Source organism: Epinephelus moara, chromosome 10 (assembly GCF_006386435.1).
Source record: "Epinephelus moara isolate mb chromosome 10, YSFRI_EMoa_1.0, whole genome shotgun sequence".
Taxonomy (NCBI): Eukaryota; Metazoa; Chordata; class Actinopteri; order Perciformes; family Serranidae; genus Epinephelus; species Epinephelus moara.
The window spans coordinates 38,431,885-38,452,485 of record NC_065515.1 but is presented as its reverse complement, the minus strand read 5'-3'; the positions used below and the strand labels follow the sequence as shown (position 1 = coordinate 38,452,485).

Here is a 20,601-nt window from a genome sequence, read left to right as displayed (position 1 = left end):
CCGGTAAGCCGTTATCTTGCGCCGCAGAGCACTATGAGCCTCCGCCGTATTCCTGTCTGTGACCCCCGTTCAACCCACAACTGCCAGGATTCGCCTTTCCTTTCTGTTGCTGGTTGAAACGTGATAATAGGGGCACCCCAGCGCCCACTCCACTAACTTGACGTGGAAATGAGCGGTAGTCTAGAAAACTGGCGAGTTTTGTTTGTTTTTTTGGGGGTTTTTTGGAGGGCGCTCGTGCGGCCTCACATAGATTGCGCCCTGGGCGGTCGCCCACATTGCCCATAGCAAAAACCGTCCCTGTGTGGGCATCACAAAGACACATCTATTCACTTTTATTGTATCAGGCTCAGGGCTTGAACTGTTCTCAGTGCATATGATCTTAGCCCACATGAGTACCCATACTTATTGCATGAACACCCTCAAGTGATATTTCATTTACTTTAACTGATGGAAACCAGACCAGAACATTTTGCTTTGCCTTTAGAGGCAGTCTCCCACTGTAACTTCTCTGTAGGCAAATTAATGATGCATTTTCCATTAGTTTTGCAAAATTATACTTGTGTTCAAAAATGCCTTTTGTTATTTGGAAATATATTGCACAATTTCACACTGTAATGGAAATCCACTCTATTTCATTTTTAAAAAAATATTACTTGCACACACTGTATGCTCCTCATGAATTTACAGAAATAGATTTCATATGGGATACACAGTGGTTAGAAATGTTAAAGAACTTAAAAGCCAGATGCATTGCAGCTGCTGGTTCACATTCAAGATTCAGGAGAGCTTTATTGTCATGTTGTTTCCCACAGCTAAACTGCAGTTGCACTACAGGACATAAAACAACCTAAGAGAACTTATTGTTTGCAATTTAAATACTGACTGAGGTCGTGGCACACACTCAGGCACAAATATATCAAGTTTATATGTATAAAGGGCAAATAAAACCAGTATGCTCACATGTGGCTACTGTAGCTCCCAACGCAACAAAGACAATCTTTCAATCCTGATGTTGGAGCAATGAAACTTTGAATTCCAGGCTGCAGAGTCCCACTGTGCTGTGTTATGAATACAGTGTATGGGTGAACTTTAGCCCAGAGGAAAGAAAGGAAGTCTTTCTATACACTGTAGCTGCGAGGGGTCACCAATGTGCCGGAAACATACTTCCTGACTTCCTGCCCCCAGTGTTTACTAGTCTCAGCCTCAGATGATCCCTGTGCCGTCTGACGCATAGCCCGCTGATTGTTAAAGGATAAGGCCGCCGTTACTTTAGCTTTTTGTTATTATTAGCAAATCCCTTGACAAGACCTAAACCAACAATGAATTTAACCTACTAACCACTGCTGTCTGTGTGGTCACAGCCTGTAACCACATAGCTTAGCTGCAGTCCTGAGGTGGTTTCAAATACACTACAATGACCATGCTCATTCAAGTAATGCTATTTTATGGGTTTTTATTAGTTTTGGAATAATTATGGACTCAAACACAAAGTGTAAGCTATTTGGTTTTTGATTTATTCAGGGGTTTACTGATGATAATAAAAAGATGAAATAATGCTGTCATGTTTGAAATAGTTATTCACCTCACAAATGTCTCTGCAGGTGCTTTGTCAGTTGGATGATGGATGATGTAATTGTGATGTCATCTGGGCTCTTTCAGCTTGGGATCAGAGACTTTAAATTTTTAACAGAAGATCCAAGTTACAAACTGGAGATGCGGAGTTTGAGAGATAGGAGCATCTACCAGGTGTCGTGAAAAAAGCTGTCTGTGCGCATTATGGGAAATGTAGGTTCCTGCATTTTTGGAGTGTGACCCACATCTGGATATCTTGGCTTCTGCTGCATCAGTTTTGACCACTCTTTCAATCTCTCTCTGCCAACTCCCAAAACTGTGTTCAAGTGCATTATTAAGTTGCATTAAATCTGTCTTAAGCTTGGCTCCTTTAGCCTGTAGATGGCCATTTTGCATGTCAGTCAAAGACCCCCCTGTGGTCAGTGTTCTTGTTGAGCTCATTATGCTACAATTTAGCCCTGTTTTTTTTCTTTCTCATATGCTAAACAGGCTAAATTATGGATTGAGACATCAAAGCAGTGTCCTAATTGTAGCTCTCTTCCATTTACACAAAAATATGCACTGAATACTTTGTATTATACAGAGTATTACAAATTACACAATTACCATTCAAATGAAGGTAACCTTTCATAATAACATTTGCTGCTTTTCTATCTACTTTGCAATGGTAAAACAGACAAGAATAATATATAAGGAAGAAAATGAAGGAAATGGTAGTGCAGGGGTTTGCATCATGTTTTCTGCTTATATGCTTTCTAATGGAAGGATTTGTTAAAAAAAAAAAAAAAAAAAAAAAGCTTAGAGTGTAAGTTTGCTTTCACTTTGTTGCCTTTTATGTGAATTTTTAAATGTCCCCTGACAGGAATTGCTGCAACATTTTTACTAGTTGTGGACCATCAGCTCCAAACTTTTTCTGTCCATGTTGTATATGATAGTAATACACAAATACTCAAAAAGGCTTTGATTTCAGATACCCAAACCTGAGGTAGAACAAATACGACCATGTTTTTCTCATAATATTGATATGTCCCCTTCATAAATTGGATGGTCGTAACAAAAATACAGCAAAAAGTGAAGAAACTGATCAATATACTGACTTAAAGGAAAGTTACTTTGACTTAAGGAAACAAATGATGGTTTGTTGGCACAGTTCAGGCCATGGTGCAGTGACACAAAATGTGTAAAATGAGGAGTAAAATGCATTTATTTCATGCTAATTGTAACAAAATATGCTAAAATAAATGACAGTTCCATTGAACCCGATAGAGCTCAAGATCACAAAATGTGTCTCCTCTCACAGTGTCTACACCAGACACTCCAAGCTCCACTATAATAGATACTGCTACTACTTTAAAAGATATTATACTGATTTTTGAAATTCTTTTTCATTTTTATTTTATTCTCATTTTTATACTCTCCATTCATCTCTATAACTTACAAGATGCAAACACTATCCCAACTCCTACACCTTTTTTAATATAATGTCAGTTTTCAGACTGTAAGAAGTAGAAGGATCCAGTACTGCCATCTGAAAAAGTGCAGAGGACATGTCCCTTGTGTCTGCCATAAATTACGCCCCTGCAATCAGAAGTTTTACATGCGAAATAGGGACAAAAATTGTAAATAATTGACAAAAATGTTATAATACAATAAATATGTAGCATAAGAATTCGGACACAGCTTTAGTGTTTACAAACCAAACTTGTCCTCTTGAGGGGCTATGAATTTCCTGAAAGGATGTATGTTTTCATCACTTCCTGAGAGAGGGAGGAGGGGGCTGAGGAAGGAACAGAGATCAGTGGAGGGGATGTTCATCAATCAGTGGAGACAGACTCACAGGGCTGTCAGCTCACACTTCCACTCTACCACCGCAACACATGGTCAGGTCAAGCAGTGCCATTGTCCTAAACAGCTGGGATATTTTTCCACGTTAAGCCCCCGACACTTTGAGGGCACACAGGACTTTTTTTTTTTTTTTTCGTAATGGGGAAACTAAACACGAAGCCAGTAACCTGCTCATGTTCTAATCAGCAGAATATATTCCTTCAGCTGATTACCAGCTTGAAATTAAGTTCACAAGATGGCAAGTTTAGATTTCACACCAGCCAATAAGCGCTAATTTGGTCATTTATGGGTCAAGAGGCATCTTGATACATTGGTCAAACTGCTAGCGGCTAAATTTGGCTGAAAAGTGAGACATTTCAAAACATCTAGGCCTCAAGTTTAACAGCAGTATGATCTGATGGTATAAACTGGTTTTAAGAACAGTGGCAGTACGTGCAAAGCGAGCAGTGATGAGACTGAAAAGGTGGGACTAATTAAAAATAATGATTTGCATTGGTTGTCCCTGTAACCGCCATCTCAGCTACTGATATCATGCATTTCATTACTGTGTGCAGAACTTTCACCCCTGAGAGCTACACAAACTAAATTTTACCCCCAGCTACTGGGAGGAAACACTCGCTCCATCTCATTTCATTACGGGGTTATTTCGCCAAATCCAGTTCTGTGTACATGAAAATAATAAATCTAAATGAGAAGTTTGTTATTGATTACACTCAATACAATATGTTTCATTAAGACAGCAGGAGATGTACAGTATTATGTTGTTCAGCACAACTGTGTTAAAAATGGAGTGGGTAAGTACTGAGAAAAATAATAACAGTCTGGAGAACTGGCAAAGTACCTTTATCAGGCCCTGTATAATATTCCTGTGTTATCTGGGAGGGTTCAGTTTGTTTTTACATAGTATAAAATAATAATATTGCTTGGCTAAATTTCTGTCAACAGTATTGAATGTTTTTTCTTAAAGGGAAATTTTGGTTTATTTCAACCCGTCTCCTATCGTCCTAAATTTGGTTCAAGTGACTAGTGACATAGAAATAATAGTTAGCATGTTAGCCGTTAGCCTAGATACAGCCGTAACATCAGACCCGTTAAAACGTAAGTGAACGGGCATCCCTTCAAGTGCAAAGTTAGTCCACTAAACAAGCTTTTTTCCACAAAGACCGCCTCATATCGTTAGGATAAATGTCAGAGAACATATAGAAAATGACATGTAAACGTGTTGTCTTACCGTACCGGTGTGCTGCCATGTTTGTTTACAATTTAGCTCTGCTTTCCAAAGCGCGGCCAAAATATCGCGAGAACAAGCGGCGATCTCATAGTGTACCTGAACAAGCAGCAACAGCGGGAAGGCAGAACCGGACAGTCGCCTGAACAGAGGAGGAGGAGGAGGAGGAGAGAGAGAGAGACGCAACAGGTATCGTTAGAGGACGAGAGGGGAGGAATGGCTGCTGCAAGGCTGCGTAGCTCTGGAGATTGGTGGTGTACCTGTGAATGCTGTGCCCCAGTGCCCACAGAAGAGGAATGCCTCTGTTGCAAGGAATGGGAGCGGTTGCAGCCTTATTTTCAAGGTCTGGATGTGACCGAGGACGAGACACCTCCACCTGGAGTAGTATCCAGCTGGGCTTTATCTAGAGCTCGCGAGATATATTTCGGCCGCGCTTTGGAAAGCAGAGCTAGATGGTAAACAAACATGGCAGCACACCGGTAAGGTAAGACAACACGTTTACATGTCGTTTTCTATATGTTCTCTGACATTTATCCTAACGATATGAGGCGGTCTTTGTGGAAAAAAAGCTTGTTTAGTGGACTAACTTTGCATTTGAAGGGATGCCCGTTCACTTACGTTTTAACAAGTCTGACGCTACGGCTGCATCTGGGCTAACAGCTAACATGCTAACTATTATCTGTATGTCACTAGTCACTTGAACCAAATTTAGGACGATAGGAGACGGGTTGAAATAAACCGAAATTTCCCTTTTAATTTATCATATAGTAGACGTGCATTTTCTTGCAGCTACTTAACAGTGAGTTTATAATATGTTTCTCTTAAATCAGGCACACACTGTTGTGTCATCATGGACAGCTTATAGCTCTAAAACTAGAGGCCCTGTTGGTAATAAAACAAGTTAAAACAACAGAAGTAGATTGCTTGTTTTAGTATGTAGTTAGAGCTTGCTACTAAGTGTAATATAGTCATTTAAATGCTGTTGGAACAATGGTAGGATACATAACCTAAAACAGTTTCTATGTGTGATCAGGATCTTCCAGTGGGACTGAAGATGACTTTAAGGGAAGGCTACATGGGAGGAATACAAGAGTACGATGCAAGATTCTGTTTATTTTTCAGACTTTTCCCTAATCTTTATATTTTTTATCTTTCCTGGTTAGTAAAAGCCATTCAAATGAAACAATCTGAAATGGAAAAATAACTCTTTGATTAAACTGCTCACACCTCAGACATACATCCTGTAACACAGATCCTGTTAACACCTTTTAACATGCGTCTTGGCTGATCCGATCACAGGCGGATAACTCTGGGGCAGCTGTGGCTCAGGAGTTAGAGTGGATCGTCCACTAATGGGAGGATCGGCGGTTTGATCCCTGCACAGCAAAGTATCCTTAGGCAAGATACTGAGCTCCAAACTGTGTGTGTGTGTGTGTGTGTGTGTGTGTGTGTGTGTGAATGAATGAATGTGACATAGTATGAAAGTGTTCTAAGAGGTCAGAAGACTAGAGAGGGGCAACACAAGTGCAAGTCCTTTAACAATAACTTATTCAACGTCTAAGTCTGGAAGTTTAAATTCATGTCTCACAGAGTAAACTAAAAACTAAAAAAAAACTAAATTTTTATCTCTGTCGGTGAAAACTGATCTGAGTTCAGACTGTTAACTTACAGCACAGCTACACTCACAGATAACTGAGCCTCCTACCTGCCTGTCAGACAGCATCAAATCATAAACCTTCCCCAGGTAGTCCGGATCTGAGGGGAGTCCTGCAGGGATCAACAGTTATGAAGTCTGGTGACTCCTTGCTCCGCTGCCATTTAGCAGCTCACAAGCGGAGCTAACTGCTAACAGCCACCACTGTAACTAACAAACTCCTCAAATCCATTCAGCAGCTCTACCATTCACAGTCAGACACACATGGCTGATTATTTACTGCTGAATTACAGCTCATAACTCGCAACAACGGCTGACGCTGCTCTGGTGTGAGTGTTTGTGAAATGTCCTGGTGCAGACTATTTAATGGAGTTTGCCAGCCTGTCACTCATGCACCATTTGAAGATAATTGCTACCACGGCTGTTCTCGGCTTTCAAGGTGCAATAGTCCACCACTAACATTTTCATTACGTCACGTCTGGTCTCGTCAACAAAAATGAAACATATATTTCGTCTTAGTTTTTTATTTTCAAGGTCTATTTTTAGCTTGTCATTAGCCATGTTTCCATCAGCCTGTTTAGATGTGCATCTAGAAGTATCGCATCGGAAAATTATGATGGAAACGCCAAAATTCAAATTAAATTTGCACAAACTAAAATACGCTCGCTTTAGCCGGGTTTTGGTTGATTCGAAAAAAAATGTTGATTCGCAAAACGGGGGATGGAAACAGTTATGTTCGAATTAAGTCTGACGTAGCGCACCTCTCTCCGTGGTGATATCCACACTCCGGGTCGGGAAGGCAGTAATGCATTTACAAGCTGGTTGCCAACCGCCAGAAAACGTAGAAGAAGAAGAATGCGAGACTTGTTTTGTTTCCGGTTCTGTGGAAAACTCGCTCGAGTTCTTAGTTTTCTCGTAGTCCGTACATTTAATGGAAACACACAGGATTCGTATTTCTTTTAATGCGCATTTCCCAATGATTCAAATCACTTTTGGATGAAAGCATAGCTATTGTCTTGTTTTTGTCATGGAAAAAAGTTTGATGACAAAAAACTTTTTATCATAGTTTTTGTCAATGAATTGACACTGCAGAGGGCATCCTTTAATGTGGCCCAGGACACATTACCATGCACACTGCTGGAAATGTGTCCATATGGGGCCCAGACCACGTCCAAATTTTGTCTGAGCGATCAGATCTCAGGACGCATTGAGGACACATCGGATGCTTTCACACCTGTAGATAACGCTGTCCACTTGCGATCCAATCATCCAGGACACATGGTAATACCAGATGTAAACAGGGCCAAAGGGTCCCCAGTAAACATGTGTCCATGTAGGGAACTACTGACCTTGACGTCTAAAGAACACCTTTCAGCCAAATTCAGCTGACTTTTAACCCAGATGTCTGGGTGTCTTTTGACCTGTAAATCACTAAACCAGCTCCTCCCAGGTGCGTCAGGAAACACTGGAAAGTGTTTGCTGGTTTGAGAGGTCTTAACTCCCTTTAGACTGATAATGCTTGTAGGACGAGCCTGGACATGTCTGTCGATGCTCACCATGTTCCTGGGGTTTGACATGAGGAAGTGCTGAGCCACATGAGCCGGCAGCAGATTGAACAGGATTCTCTTGTTATCCAGCTTCACTTTCTCCATGTCGCCTCTCTCCTCCTCCGCCTGGACACCATCAGCAATAAATACAACACACAAGAGGAGAAAGAGAGGTGAGTCTTTACAGAGTGACAGTGATATGTAGATCCAAAACGAAACTGATACTCTATTGTCCCAATACAATGAACCTTTATTGTAGCTCAAAGCTCAGAGGGAGATGTAATTGCTTATCTTTATCACTAGAGGGAGATAATGATTTGCAAACAAGACTAACGCTCACTGTCATTCCTAAAATAGAAACATAGACACTTTCATGATCCACTGGGACTGCACAAGACTGTGCATGCAAACACACACACACACATACCATTCAAACACACACACACACTGAGAACATATGCATTATTCAAAGCCATTTCTGCCTGAAACTGAATCCTAAAATTTGGGTTTTAAAAACCTGCCAGTCAAGTGAAAATATTTCATCTTGTTTCCACCAGAAATTAACTTGTTTCAAGACATGAAAATCTTCTTTTTTTGTGAATGGTGTTTTATTTAGTTTTCTTTTATTAATTACAATAGAAATAGGTGAATATACAAAACCATAAAAGATAAATACATTTAAAAAAAGGAAGATAGAGACCAACAAAAGTTACACAATTTGACATAGATTTTAAATATTTAAGATCATCTGTGAGTGCATACTATGACTACACTTATAACATTAATATCATCATCAATATCAATAATCTGCACTGGTTGAGATTTTCTTACTGCAGATATTTATGTATGTTTTTCATCAAATACACAACTTACAATTTCCCCTAAACACAACAGGAGCAATTTTGGGGTTCAGTGTTTTTGAGCTGTAATGAGGAGGAGCTGTGGATCAAACTAATAACCCTAAGCAGATTTTCTTGCAGTGAGCAAGAGCAACTGGGTGTGCACATACAAAGCCTTATGCATGCATGAGCAGTAACGATGTGCTACTTGTACAAACAGACGTACCTGAGTGGCCCAGAGATAGTCGAGCCGCAGCTTCAGGTCCAGCTGTCTTGAATGCAGAGCCAGCGCTCCAGAAAACAGCAAGGCAGCCAACACAGGATCGTACCCCCGTGTGTGGAGAAACCCTCCCCTGAAAGACACACACACAGAAACAAAATGGGTTGTTTGCTCCTTTAAATATCATGACAGGCAGATTAAAAAAAATGAGAAGAAATATGAATTTAAAACACATACATGAGCCACAAACATACATGTTTTCCATACCACACTAAACATCACATGTAGCTCAGTCTCACCCCACAGCTTGCCGATAGCCGCTGGTCTCCATGACGACAGTGTAGGTGACAGAGAGGAGGAGGAGCAGGAGGATCTTGGGGAGCGAGGAGACTCGGAGGTAGGGGACAAGAGTGAGGGTGCCAGCCACACAGGACAGTAGGGCGTATGCCATGTTTGTACAAGCTCTGTCCGCTGCTGTGTTGTTGGCATCTGCAGAGACCTCTTCCACCAAGAGGCTGGAGTTTGTCCCAACTCTCCCCCAAGGAACACATCCCACCTAGAAGGAGAGATCACAGGAAAGTGGGTTAGATAAACAAACAACCACTAATAATGCCTTTTATGCTTTTATGTTAGACATAAGGCAATTTATGACAATGAAATAAACTTAAAAGATACACAGTACTGTGTGTGATGCTGGGGAGGTGAATTTAATTAATCTAAAAATGTGTATTAAGTAAAACTGTGGGCTTAGTGCTAAAACAATTAGTTGAGTAATTAAGTCAATCAACAAAATGAGTTGACTGGGTGGCTGATTATGTCATTAATCAAGTGACAAGACTTAAAAAACAACAACAACAAAAAAACAATTTCAGGTGTAAACTGAATTTTTACATGTGACTCTGCTTCCCCATTTCCAATTTTTATGCTAGCTGAGCTAATAGCACCCTGGCTGTAACTTCATATTTGACCTAACAGACAGATAGAGGTGTTTTATGGGGGCTACTGTGGGGTTACAGGGCACCAGGATCGTTGATATGAGCCATGCAGTCAAGTGAGAGTTGCCTTTGCATACTCAGCATAAAGTCAAACACGTTCTCGGTGGGTGTTGGCCTCCGCCAGGGTTGTCCCTTGTCACCACTCCTGTCTGTGATATTCATGGACAGGATCTCCAGGCACAGCTGGGGGAGGAAGGGGTCCGATTTGGGAACCTCAGAATTGCTTCTCTGCTTTTGCAGATGATGTGGTTCTGTTGGCTTCATCACAATGTGACCTCCAGCATACACTGGGGCAGTTTGCAGTTGAGTATGAAGCAGTTGGGATGAGAGTCAGCACCTCTAAATCTGAGGCCATGGTTCTCTGCTGGAAAACACTGGATTGCCCCTTCTGGGTTGAGAGACAGTCACTGCCTCAAGAGTTCAAGTATCTCAGGCTCTTGTTCACGACTGAGGGTAGAATGGAGCTTGAGATGGATAGGCGGTTTGGTGCGGTGTCTGCAGTGATGCGGGCGCTGCACCAGAATGTTATGGTGAAGAGGGAGCTGTGCGAACCATATAAAAACATCTAAAACTAGGAGCTCTGTGAGGCTGTATTGTGGTGCTTTCAGCTAACGTCAGCACGCTAACAATGCTAATATTCGGCATGGTCACACACTAAACTAAGATGGTCAACACTGTAAACATGTACCTGCTAAACATCAATATGGTAGCACTGACATTGTGAGTATAGTAGCATGGTGACGTTTGCAATTAGCTCAAATGAGCACTGTGCCTCAGCAAAGAGGCTACAATGTAATGTCTCTTAAGGCTCTGGTTCATCTTTGGTATTTTGTAACCTTGAAATATTAAAAAAAAAAAAAGAAATTAGATAAAAAAGAAAACAATTAGATTATTCAATAAAGGAAATGATCAAAGCCTGTAGCTAGCGGGGCCATCCCTTCACTACATCCCTGCTGCTACACCTTTGCTTTATTGTATTTTTACACCTACAGTGGGCTAATCACACACCCACACACCAGCCTGACCAAGTTCTGGGGCCGATGCTGACACCAACCAGTTTGCGTTTAAAATATTTTAACGGGTATTTTACACTTGGACAATAAATGTTTTATTCTTCTGAGACTCTGCGGCACCATCTGCTCGGGTGCAACTCTGCCAACTTGTGTACTGCAGAGACTTGAAATGACAATGAAATGATGACACTGTGTCTAACTCAACTGCTTTGCTCTGCATTGTGTACTTTAATGTTCTATTATTTTTACATAGCCTAGGCCTTTAAGTCATTGTACGATATCAACATTTGAACCCCTGTTTTTATTTTTTATAAGAAGTTAATAAATTCTTTGTCACCAGTTTACATTCACAGTGATATGATGCGAAACAGAGATGGTTATTATATCTCATACATGATTCATACGTGTTTCTGATCATCTATGTTGCAGACATGTCCTTGATGGAGATTGATCTAGGTTGATCACATATTATATTATTATAATATAAATGTAATCATATAATAAATAAGATAGTAAATACATTATAAATACTTTATGATTCGCTATATATAGCTATAAGCCAGTTTAAACCAGTATCCTGTAATTAGTTTATCATGTTTTTTTTGTTTTTGTTTAAGTATGTTTTAATCTCACACAAAAAGTCTTGACCATGAGCTCCTCAAGCTTTCGGCTGCATCTCATGGTCTTCCTCAGAGAGTGGCGGTTGACATTATGCAACTGAAGGCACATAATGACACCTGAGCAAAAGAAAGACATCCGCTAAGAAGGACTGTGACATGCAGTTGAAAGCTACGGAAGAAGTGACATATAGCTTGAGTTAAGATTTTTTTTTGTCAAACTGCTGTCTCTTAGGTCAAAAATAAACTTTCACCCTTAACTTTATTTTTATTTGTTTTTATTGTTTTTTGCTTCCCCCTGCACAGCGCTTAAACTTGAATTAAACTAATTATTATATAAATCTACACTCTTACCACACAGGCCTGGGTAACAGAGTAGGTGAGCAGAACGAGGAAGACACACAGCACCGTTCGGATCTGGATGGTGAGGCAGCCCGGTTGGCACTAAAACCAGAGGAGAGAGAAGGGAAGTGATTGGAAAATAGAACGAGTGAGTAAATGAAGCACCTGTTTATCTACTTCAATGGCATTTTGGACACATCATTAGCCAGGAGTGGAAATGAAATGGGTGCATTCTGTGGTGTGGCTCATTACATGCAGGCCTATTAGAGGAGAAGCTTAAAGGATATGATGAGAGTTCAATGTAGCATGATGCCACAGTGTCATATAGAGGGTATAAGTTGGCGTGGTCACTCACAACCTGACAAGTGTGCGGTGGAGGAAGAAGCACACAGGCTCTACTTCAGTAAAAGTAGCAATAGTACAGTGTAGAAATATTCTTTTACAAGTAAAAGTCTTGCAGTTAAAATGTATGTACTTCTGTACTGATAAAAGTATTCATTGTACAGAATGGCTCATTTCAGAACAATAAATATTATACAACTGGATTATAAATACTGATGCATTAATGTGTTCATCACTTTAACATTGCCGCTGGAAAAGGTGAAGCTAATTTTACTACTAATATTTTACTACTACTTACAGTAGGTTATCCATAATAACAAATTATAATTTATTAGTTGATTTCTATATATAAATTTGTTATTTTGAATAATCTTAATCAGGTTTCTGAGCTGCATCCTGAAGGAGGAGGTCTGGGAGTCCTACCTGAACACTGGTAAGATGCAGGTACATGACACAGGCCACGTGGAAACACACACACAGCACCAGCAGAAGCAGCACCAGCATCCCCCTGAGAAACGAGAGGAGAGACCAGAGTGAGAAGGGCTTCCCCACTTTTCCACTGACTGCAGTGAAAACACCTTCCTTCTTAATTGTCTCACTGCACCCTAGCAAGAGCGATCCAATTACGCTACACGAATGGACAAGCTGCAAATGTGGAAGAGTGTGTGTGTATGTGTGTGTACGTACTGTGGGATCATTAGCAAATAGATAAGGCCAAACAGAGCAGCGAGGATCAGAGAGAGAACCACTGCACTGATGAAATGGTCGTCATACACCTGGTGATACTAAGAAAGGACAAAACAGAGAGGAAAAAGTCAACATAAGAATCATTCATCCATCCATCCACTCAGATGTTTATCTGGGTCTAGATAGGAGCAGGTCAGATATACTTTTCTGTGGAGAATCTTTACCCTGCTTTAAAACCAAATGCACAAGTGTGACATTTTTTCCAGTGTAGAGTTTATCTGTGCTCTCTAAAGTGTTTGTGTTACACAGTAACTTAAGTATTTTTCAATCCGGACCAGAGCATGTGGTCGGGACGTCGGACAAATGAGAGGTCGGAACAATGCTACGGCACCAATAAAACATGAGCTTGGTAGATTCTCCGGGGAAGCCCTCTCCCCGCAGTTAGGGACCGTTCTACACGGTACCGCTGGCAGGGTGGAAATAGTCAAAGTGTGGAGGAGACGGACCAGGTTAAGCGGCCGACCTCCGAAGCCCTCTCACCTCTCCCCGCAGTTAGGGACCGTTCTCCAAGGTACCGCTGCTTCTCTTCTCAGTTTCTTTTCTGAAGTACACAGTAAACTCCATAGGTTTGAAAGAAAATAGTGCGGGTGTGCGCAGGTGCAAAGATGCATTCTGGGTGGGGCATGAGCGACCGGAGCGAAATTGGAGCAAGAGATAAGGCTCCACTCCACCTTTTAAAAAAATAGCCGCTCCTCCCTCAACACAAAATCCTCCCGCTCCCCGCTCTGCTCCTCTCCGCTCACATGCTCTGATCCAGACCCTATTTTGCATGTTTTTGTGTCTAAGACCTTTTTTCCACCAAAATTAGTGCATGTATGTATGTACGTTTAAACACGGTAAACCCACTAAAAATGGTGAATAAAGTGCCTTTTTTTATCTGGTGTGTCATGTGTGACATCATAGAGGGGTTGCACACTGGAAAACAGGCTGGTAAAAAGTAGAGAGCAGTAAGGAAGCCAGTGAAAATTTTGCGGTGGTTACTTTGTTTCTCATTTCTCTTACTTTTTCAGTCTTTCAAACTTGGTGCCAACTACATTGTCATTGGTGTTCAAGCGCTGCTCAGACAGAGACAGATGGTATTCTGTGGATGTTGATCATTGGGTCGCATCAACAAAGGGGCTACAATTAGTGCATCCACAAGGCTGTTGTATTGCCATCACTGCCAATCAGAGCAGGAGCCGATAAACACCCCTGACTACTGCAGAGTCATTTGTCAGGGAGTGAATGCCGATCGTAACAATCTCCATTAAACACAAAAGCCAGATGTTAGCGGTGTTAGTGGGGTTTTTATGCAGTTGGAAAGGGGCTTATATGACTAATGAGAACAACAACTTGAAATTGGTCCAAAATTGAGCAAGATCAGTGGCCAGGCCACAATGTAAACACTAAGGGCATATTCACTGTGACAGTTTACATCCACCAAAAGTGTAAATTGACAGTGCACAAAGGCCCTGAATGGTTACAATGCAGCCTGTTTGGCCAGTACTGCCTGGCTCAATTATGGACCTATTAAAATATTGTCATTCCCATTAGTCACTTAGATTCAGAAACATGGGAAAATAGGGCCCAGATTAAAGAATACCTAAATTACCCTTTAAGGCTGGAATATGCTTCTCTGGGCTACAGCAAATATACATGGGGTCTTTGGAAGAGAGTTGCATGGCTGTTCAAGGTTCCTCCAACTACCATCAGGAGTCAAATAAAACAACAGCTTTTTTCACACTCAGACTTTTTGAGTTTATCACATCAGCTCCTTTGCAAAACTCGATGACCTACATGTATAGTTATCCATACCACCCTTCTCTGCGTAGATCTGCTGAGACATTTAAAGAGTCTTCCGAGAATCATAATTTCCACCTTAGCTATGGAAGTAAACACCACATTGATTTTCTGCCAAGTTCTGTGGCCAAAATACCACCACCTTTTGTGGTTAGTAATTGTCTTGCTTAAAATACACATAATTCTCTCTTCTCGGTTTATGTTCAACCTCACACAAACTATGCAAGCTTGTGTGCTTGGTATGAAAGACAGATTAGGTGCCTCCAGGATTGTTGATTTACAGAATCCCTCCAGACTGTTCTGGCTTTGGGTGTCCTTAAAGTTTGGCATGCCCAGAATACCTCCAACAATTGACCTGAAATGGCACCTTCCACTGTGCAGAAGCAGTAGCTCACTCTTCTTCTCTATTTGAGCCTCTTATTCTCTCCCTCAAGCTGAGCTTAGACAGACCAAGAGGGAAGTTAATTTCACCTGCTTGCCTCCATCATCATACCCTTCTGGTTGGTACCCAAAGCCTCCTTCCTGAAACACAGGTGATATCTGGAGTGTCAGTGGAGCTTCACCTTTGGACTCAGCCTCAAGCATAAGCCACCTGAGAGGGGCTAATTCCACCTGCTGTTCTCACGCTCCATCTAACCCTTGTGAACAAGACCTGAAGATTGTTAACTCCTTCACTTAGGGCAGCATCTCAGTTATGAGAGGCAGCAGCTAACCAGAAGGATGGCAACTCCAATCCTGATACAGCTGTCATCATCATAGAATAAGGTCACTGATCATAAAGGAAAGAATCCATTCACTGGTTGTCAAGATATTTTACAGGCTAAAGGCCTTTGTACACCAAGTCCGTATTTTTCCCATGCATTTTGATCCGTCATCTGATAGATTATGTTATGTACAGAAATCTTGCACATTGAGTGTGATGCATTTCATTACTCCATTGGTTGGGGAAGTTCGCTATACAAAAATGCAGAGTAGCATTTGCTTCCCTTGCTTCTCTCCACTGAAGGTACCTCCCCGTCGACACTCCCTGAAGGCATTTGGTTATCGAATTATGAAACAATATTGTGTGGCTTTGCACTCTGCTGTAAGCATCATCATTGCTGTTATGCATTTCTGGATAGGCTAAGATAACATTGTCTCTGTCGTGGAAGATTTCAAAAAGGTAATTGCTTCCAAATATTTCCACTTCTTTTTCTTGCTGGCCCGCTGTCCACTTTTGTCTGAAGTCTGCATTTAAATGTGATTGATTTATTTTTAAACATGCAACACACTTGGACAAAAAATACAGATTCATTGTGCAAAGGCCTAAAGAATCATGGCAATAGACCAACCAAGCAACTGCTGACTGACCTCTGGAGAAAAAGAGAAAATGAGGGATGATAAAGTGGAAGAGGCCTACGTTACATGACAGCTTTATTGTTTTTATCTTTAATGAGTTCAGATCTGAGTGACTACTCTGATCATAGGTCTCACTTTCTCCTTAGTTATCTCCACAACTGTAGTTTACAGCTATAAAATTCTGGTTGTAATCATATCTAACAACCAAAATCTTTTCAGATGGAGGTCCTTGAAGCAAAATTTTCTCAAATGGGGGTCATGACCTAATGTGTATCAATTTCAGGGTCCTTGACACAAGAAAGGTTGAGAGTCACTACCTTAGAAGTTATTCTTTATTTCTGCCTGAGATAAAAAACTGTTTTAGAGGCAAATGACATTGAATGGATCTAAATTCTGTAGTTGGATATGAAACAATCTAACGTTTGCTCTATAAATCCGATGTGCAGTTAGATCTATACTTCAGGGACAATGGTGTGTCCTGAACTCTACCAGCATCCTATGAAAGAAATATTTTTACTGTAGCTGCGTGGGAGTAAATAAACACTAATTTGAGCCTTGATTTTTTTTTCTGCTGGTGGCATTTTCCTGATGGATGAGACTTCTGAAAATGAGTAATAATTAACTAGTTTTTACTGTGTGTGGGGTTATGATTCTTCTGCCACCAGTTTGGATGTCTAGATTACACACAGACAAAGACACAGACATAGATACTGTGACACACACACACACACACACACACACACACACACACACACACACATGCCCGTCCCCGTTCTGTGTCTCTTTTATGGCTCACCCACGCAAGCACAGGAGAAAGCTATCACGTGTGCCGCTCAGACGTTCCCAAATCATTATCTGCACCCCCTCCTGAGAGGGTGGGTGGATTCCTCATACACACACACACACACACACACACACACAGACATCATAGACAACAGGCGTGGGAGAGAGGGAGAAAGGGGAGAAAGAATTAGAGACTGTGTAGGGTGTGTAGCCTATGTGAGAGAATAAGGTTGGGGGGGGGGGCAGTCACGAAGCATGTTACCTTATGTGTGATGAGGAAAGTATATATTTGTAACATTTTGTAAATATAAATCCAAGTTACTGCTGGCTTCTCTGCAGATGTTCAGTGTGTATGCATGTGTGTGTGTGTCCTCACCCTGCGCTCCCTGTCTCTGCTCCTGTAGAACAGAGTGATGAAGTTGAGGTCTGTTGTCTCTGACTCGGTCTGCCGCGCTTCAATGAGCCGCCCGATGTAGCGGTTGACTCGTGTTCCTGGCGAGTGCTGCACGGCGGTGGCTGAGAAGGACGTCCGACTCCTCAGCTTCTCTGACGCAGTCCGCAGGGCCCTCCGCTGTCAGACACCAAACAGACAACACAATCAGCCTCTGCAGAGGCCGAGCCTGTCTGATGTGTTAAACTTGGCTGGTTCTCAGCTGGTGTGCTGAGGCATACCAATGCAGAGTTTTGTGAAGTCAGCATTCACTGCTGTAAGATTTTGTAATAACTTCACAAACATCAGTGGAAACAAGATATGAAATCTACAGCCATGCTGGCTCAGCCCTGTCAGGCTGCAATGCTTGTTAAACACCAAAAAACGAAATTGTTTGATGAAATACAGACAGAAAACTTTACACCTCATTACCATTAGTGGGGTAGAGAGTTGTGAGCTAAACTGTCAGCTAAATTAAGGCCCTTTTCACACCTGGCATTAACGTCTTGGGTGATCCATGCACAAGTTGACAGCTCTAGGTACAGGTGTTAATGCACCCAAGACGCATTGCGGACACATTGAGCTTGTTTATACCTGGTATTAACCTGCATCTTGGTGATCCCATCACGAGTGGATAGTGCTAAATACAAGTGTAAATGACCATCAAGACACATTGTGATCTGATCACTCAAACCACTTTCTGAGGCGTGGGACATATTTGACTACATATCTTTTGTGGTGTAAACGCTCATGAGTTCTGATGCGTCCCCGACAAGGACTACATTATCATGCAGGACATGTTGGATGTTTTGGTGACAACGCTCTATAACAGGAGTTTTTAATGTTCTTGAGATAATTCTCAGAATTTTTTTGGTCTTCTTTCATTTGGTCAACCGTTAACTTGACTAGAGAGCATGCTAGCAAGCTGCTAATGAGAGTATAAACGCAAGTGTGTGTAGGGCCATTTGACCCTCTGGTGTAAGGGACCTAAACAGTGTCAAAATCTGAACAAAAGTGATAAGCTGGAGACCGATAACAGAAGCATGTTAATACAGCGCTGCAGGAATGATGTTTTATTGTAGGCAGACATGGTAGTTAGCATCGCTTTTGTTCCCTCATCAAAAAGTATGTGGCAAAAATACGCTTATGGTTCTTGCACGTTTTGTTCAGCAAGACCATCTTCACAAATGAACACCACTTTTATAATTTTTGAAGCATAAATGCAATCGCCAGAGGTAAAATGCTAATGTTAGGCTGAAAACAAACTAAACCACGGTCACACCACCATAACGATGCTGTAAAGCCATGTTCAGTGTGATGACATTCTGCAGTCTCCTTTAGCCGCTTGTTAGCAACCGCCTTTTTTAAGACACATAAAGACTTCAATATTCACAACTGGGGTATTTACTGACGTCTTTTATGTTGTAGAACAAATCCTGAAAGTCTCCTCAGCTTGTGTTAATCACAGACCTTATTTCAGGCATTGAACCAAAAACCAAGAGGGAACCGGGAGTGCAAAAATGCTAACTTAGGACTCATTCCTGCACCACTCTGTACCAGGTGTAAACAGGCTCATTGAGATCCAGTCACTCAGACCACATTTGGAGGTGATCCGGGCTACATACAGAATGACCACTTTCTTTTAGCATTGTGTATGAGAATGTATCCTGGTCGATACTGAAGGACTGTCTACTCAGCTGGCATCCTCTGTGTGAGTGGAAGTATGTAGTCAGACCAACAGCGTCATATTAAAATCAGCATCATATAAAAGTGTGACAACAGGCAACAACATCAACAGGCAAAATGGATTCTCGTGGACAGAGTACGCACAAAACACGTTGCCTGATTTCAATCTGGGCCGAAGAGTCACTTCAACAAAAACTGGAAGATTCATGTAAAACGCACTGCTGCATCCTGCCATACATAAGAGACACTCTGCACCATTCTTATATCATTAAGCATGTTATCAATGTGCATAAAGCAAGCACATGGTACGCTGTAGGTATTTATAGTTAGAGTCTCAACTGTAGCTACTATTAGAGAGGAATCAGTCAGTTCTTCTTCTCACTATTTTACAGCCACAGCGCAGCATTATAAAAAGAATGTGAAGTATTCTTTAAATTTACACCTGCTTCTACAAAATAACATTAAAAACAGTGGCTCTGTCACTTAATCATCCATCCTCAGTGGAAGTGATACAAGGATCCTAATATAATCACTGTTCTGCTCCCACAGGTTCTACATCCATTTGAACAAGTCATTCAGTCTCATTTTCATCTTTCTCAAGTCTGAAGGTGTAAAAATACTAGTGTCCCTGAAAGTGCACAAAAGCTATTAATATGAGGATACAAATTATTCATTTGTAATATGCAAAACACAGTATTTCATTCGCACAAATTAAAAACTTTATATCCACAATACCGGCCAGGCCAGCAGAAACTGAAGCTCTTATCCAGCAGCTTTCAGACTGAACTCCAACACATGTTCTGCATCACACAGCTGAACAGCTTTGCCTCATGTAGAAACAGGTTTATTTTGACTGACATGTTCAGTAACTACACCACGAGTATCCAAATTCACTAGAAAGTGACAGTTAATAGTCTAACAGTACTTAATCCAATGTACCACTCCATTTATTTTAGGTCATAAAAATGATTTATCATCCATCATATGATTAAATATGCTTTTGGCCAAACAATTTGCAGTGTCATAATTCTATTATAAAATTCCACTGTGTCACAATGCTAGGATTTTGGCTACTTGGATAATCATGTAACAATGTGGCTAATGCTATTATAGGAGATGATACCAGGCTGTGGGTGATTACCAGCAGTCATAATGCAACCTCATCAGAATCATGAAGTACTAATGCCTGGCCAAGCTCACACAGTTGGGCGGATTACAGCTAGCAGGCTATTTCTGACGGTCAGACCCTGTGATGCCACAACACCAAATCATCAGCCACCAAACACTGAGTGACAGGAACAGACCAGCAGCACTGTGACTGACTCACTGCTGGATTAAAGGAAATATACTCACAAAGATGATGAGAAACACCTGAGCAAGCTCAAATTGATGCTCATATGCATGAAAAAAACACCAACATATACAGTGGTGTGAAAAAGTGTTTGCCCCCTTCCTGATTTCTTACTTTTTTGCATGTTTTCCACACTTAAATGTTTCAGATCATCAAACAAATTCAAACATTAGTCAAAGATAACACAAGTAAACACAAAATGCAGTTTTTACATGAAGGGTTTTATTAATGAGGAAGAAAAAAATCCAAAGCTACATGGCCCTGTGTGAAAAA

General features: G+C 41.2%; 1 protein-coding gene and 1 long non-coding RNA gene across 2 annotated transcripts in view; one reads left to right on the top strand and one right to left on the bottom strand.

The window, feature by feature from the left end:
- The window catches only part of LOC126397277 (adenylate cyclase type 1-like), a 66,617-nt gene that overhangs the window by 8,723 nt on the left and 37,293 nt on the right, over nt 1–20,601 (bottom strand). Inside the window, exons 9-15 of the mRNA XM_050055933.1 lie at nt 17,238–17,432; nt 12,902–12,999; nt 12,638–12,722; nt 11,885–11,974; nt 9,205–9,461; nt 8,912–9,038; nt 7,856–7,972 (exon numbers count right to left, since the gene is read on the bottom strand). Coding sequence (XP_049911890.1) covers nt 7,856–7,972; nt 8,912–9,038; nt 9,205–9,461; nt 11,885–11,974; nt 12,638–12,722; nt 12,902–12,999; nt 17,238–17,432 — 969 coding nt within the window. The remainder of the gene's footprint in view (nt 1–7,855; nt 7,973–8,911; nt 9,039–9,204; nt 9,462–11,884; nt 11,975–12,637; nt 12,723–12,901; nt 13,000–17,237; nt 17,433–20,601) is intronic.
- On the top strand, nt 7,886–12,769 carry LOC126397278 (uncharacterized). The gene is made up of 3 exons (XR_007570632.1): nt 7,886–8,019; nt 11,892–12,020; nt 12,595–12,769. It is a non-coding gene; the product is annotated as an uncharacterized LOC126397278 (long non-coding RNA).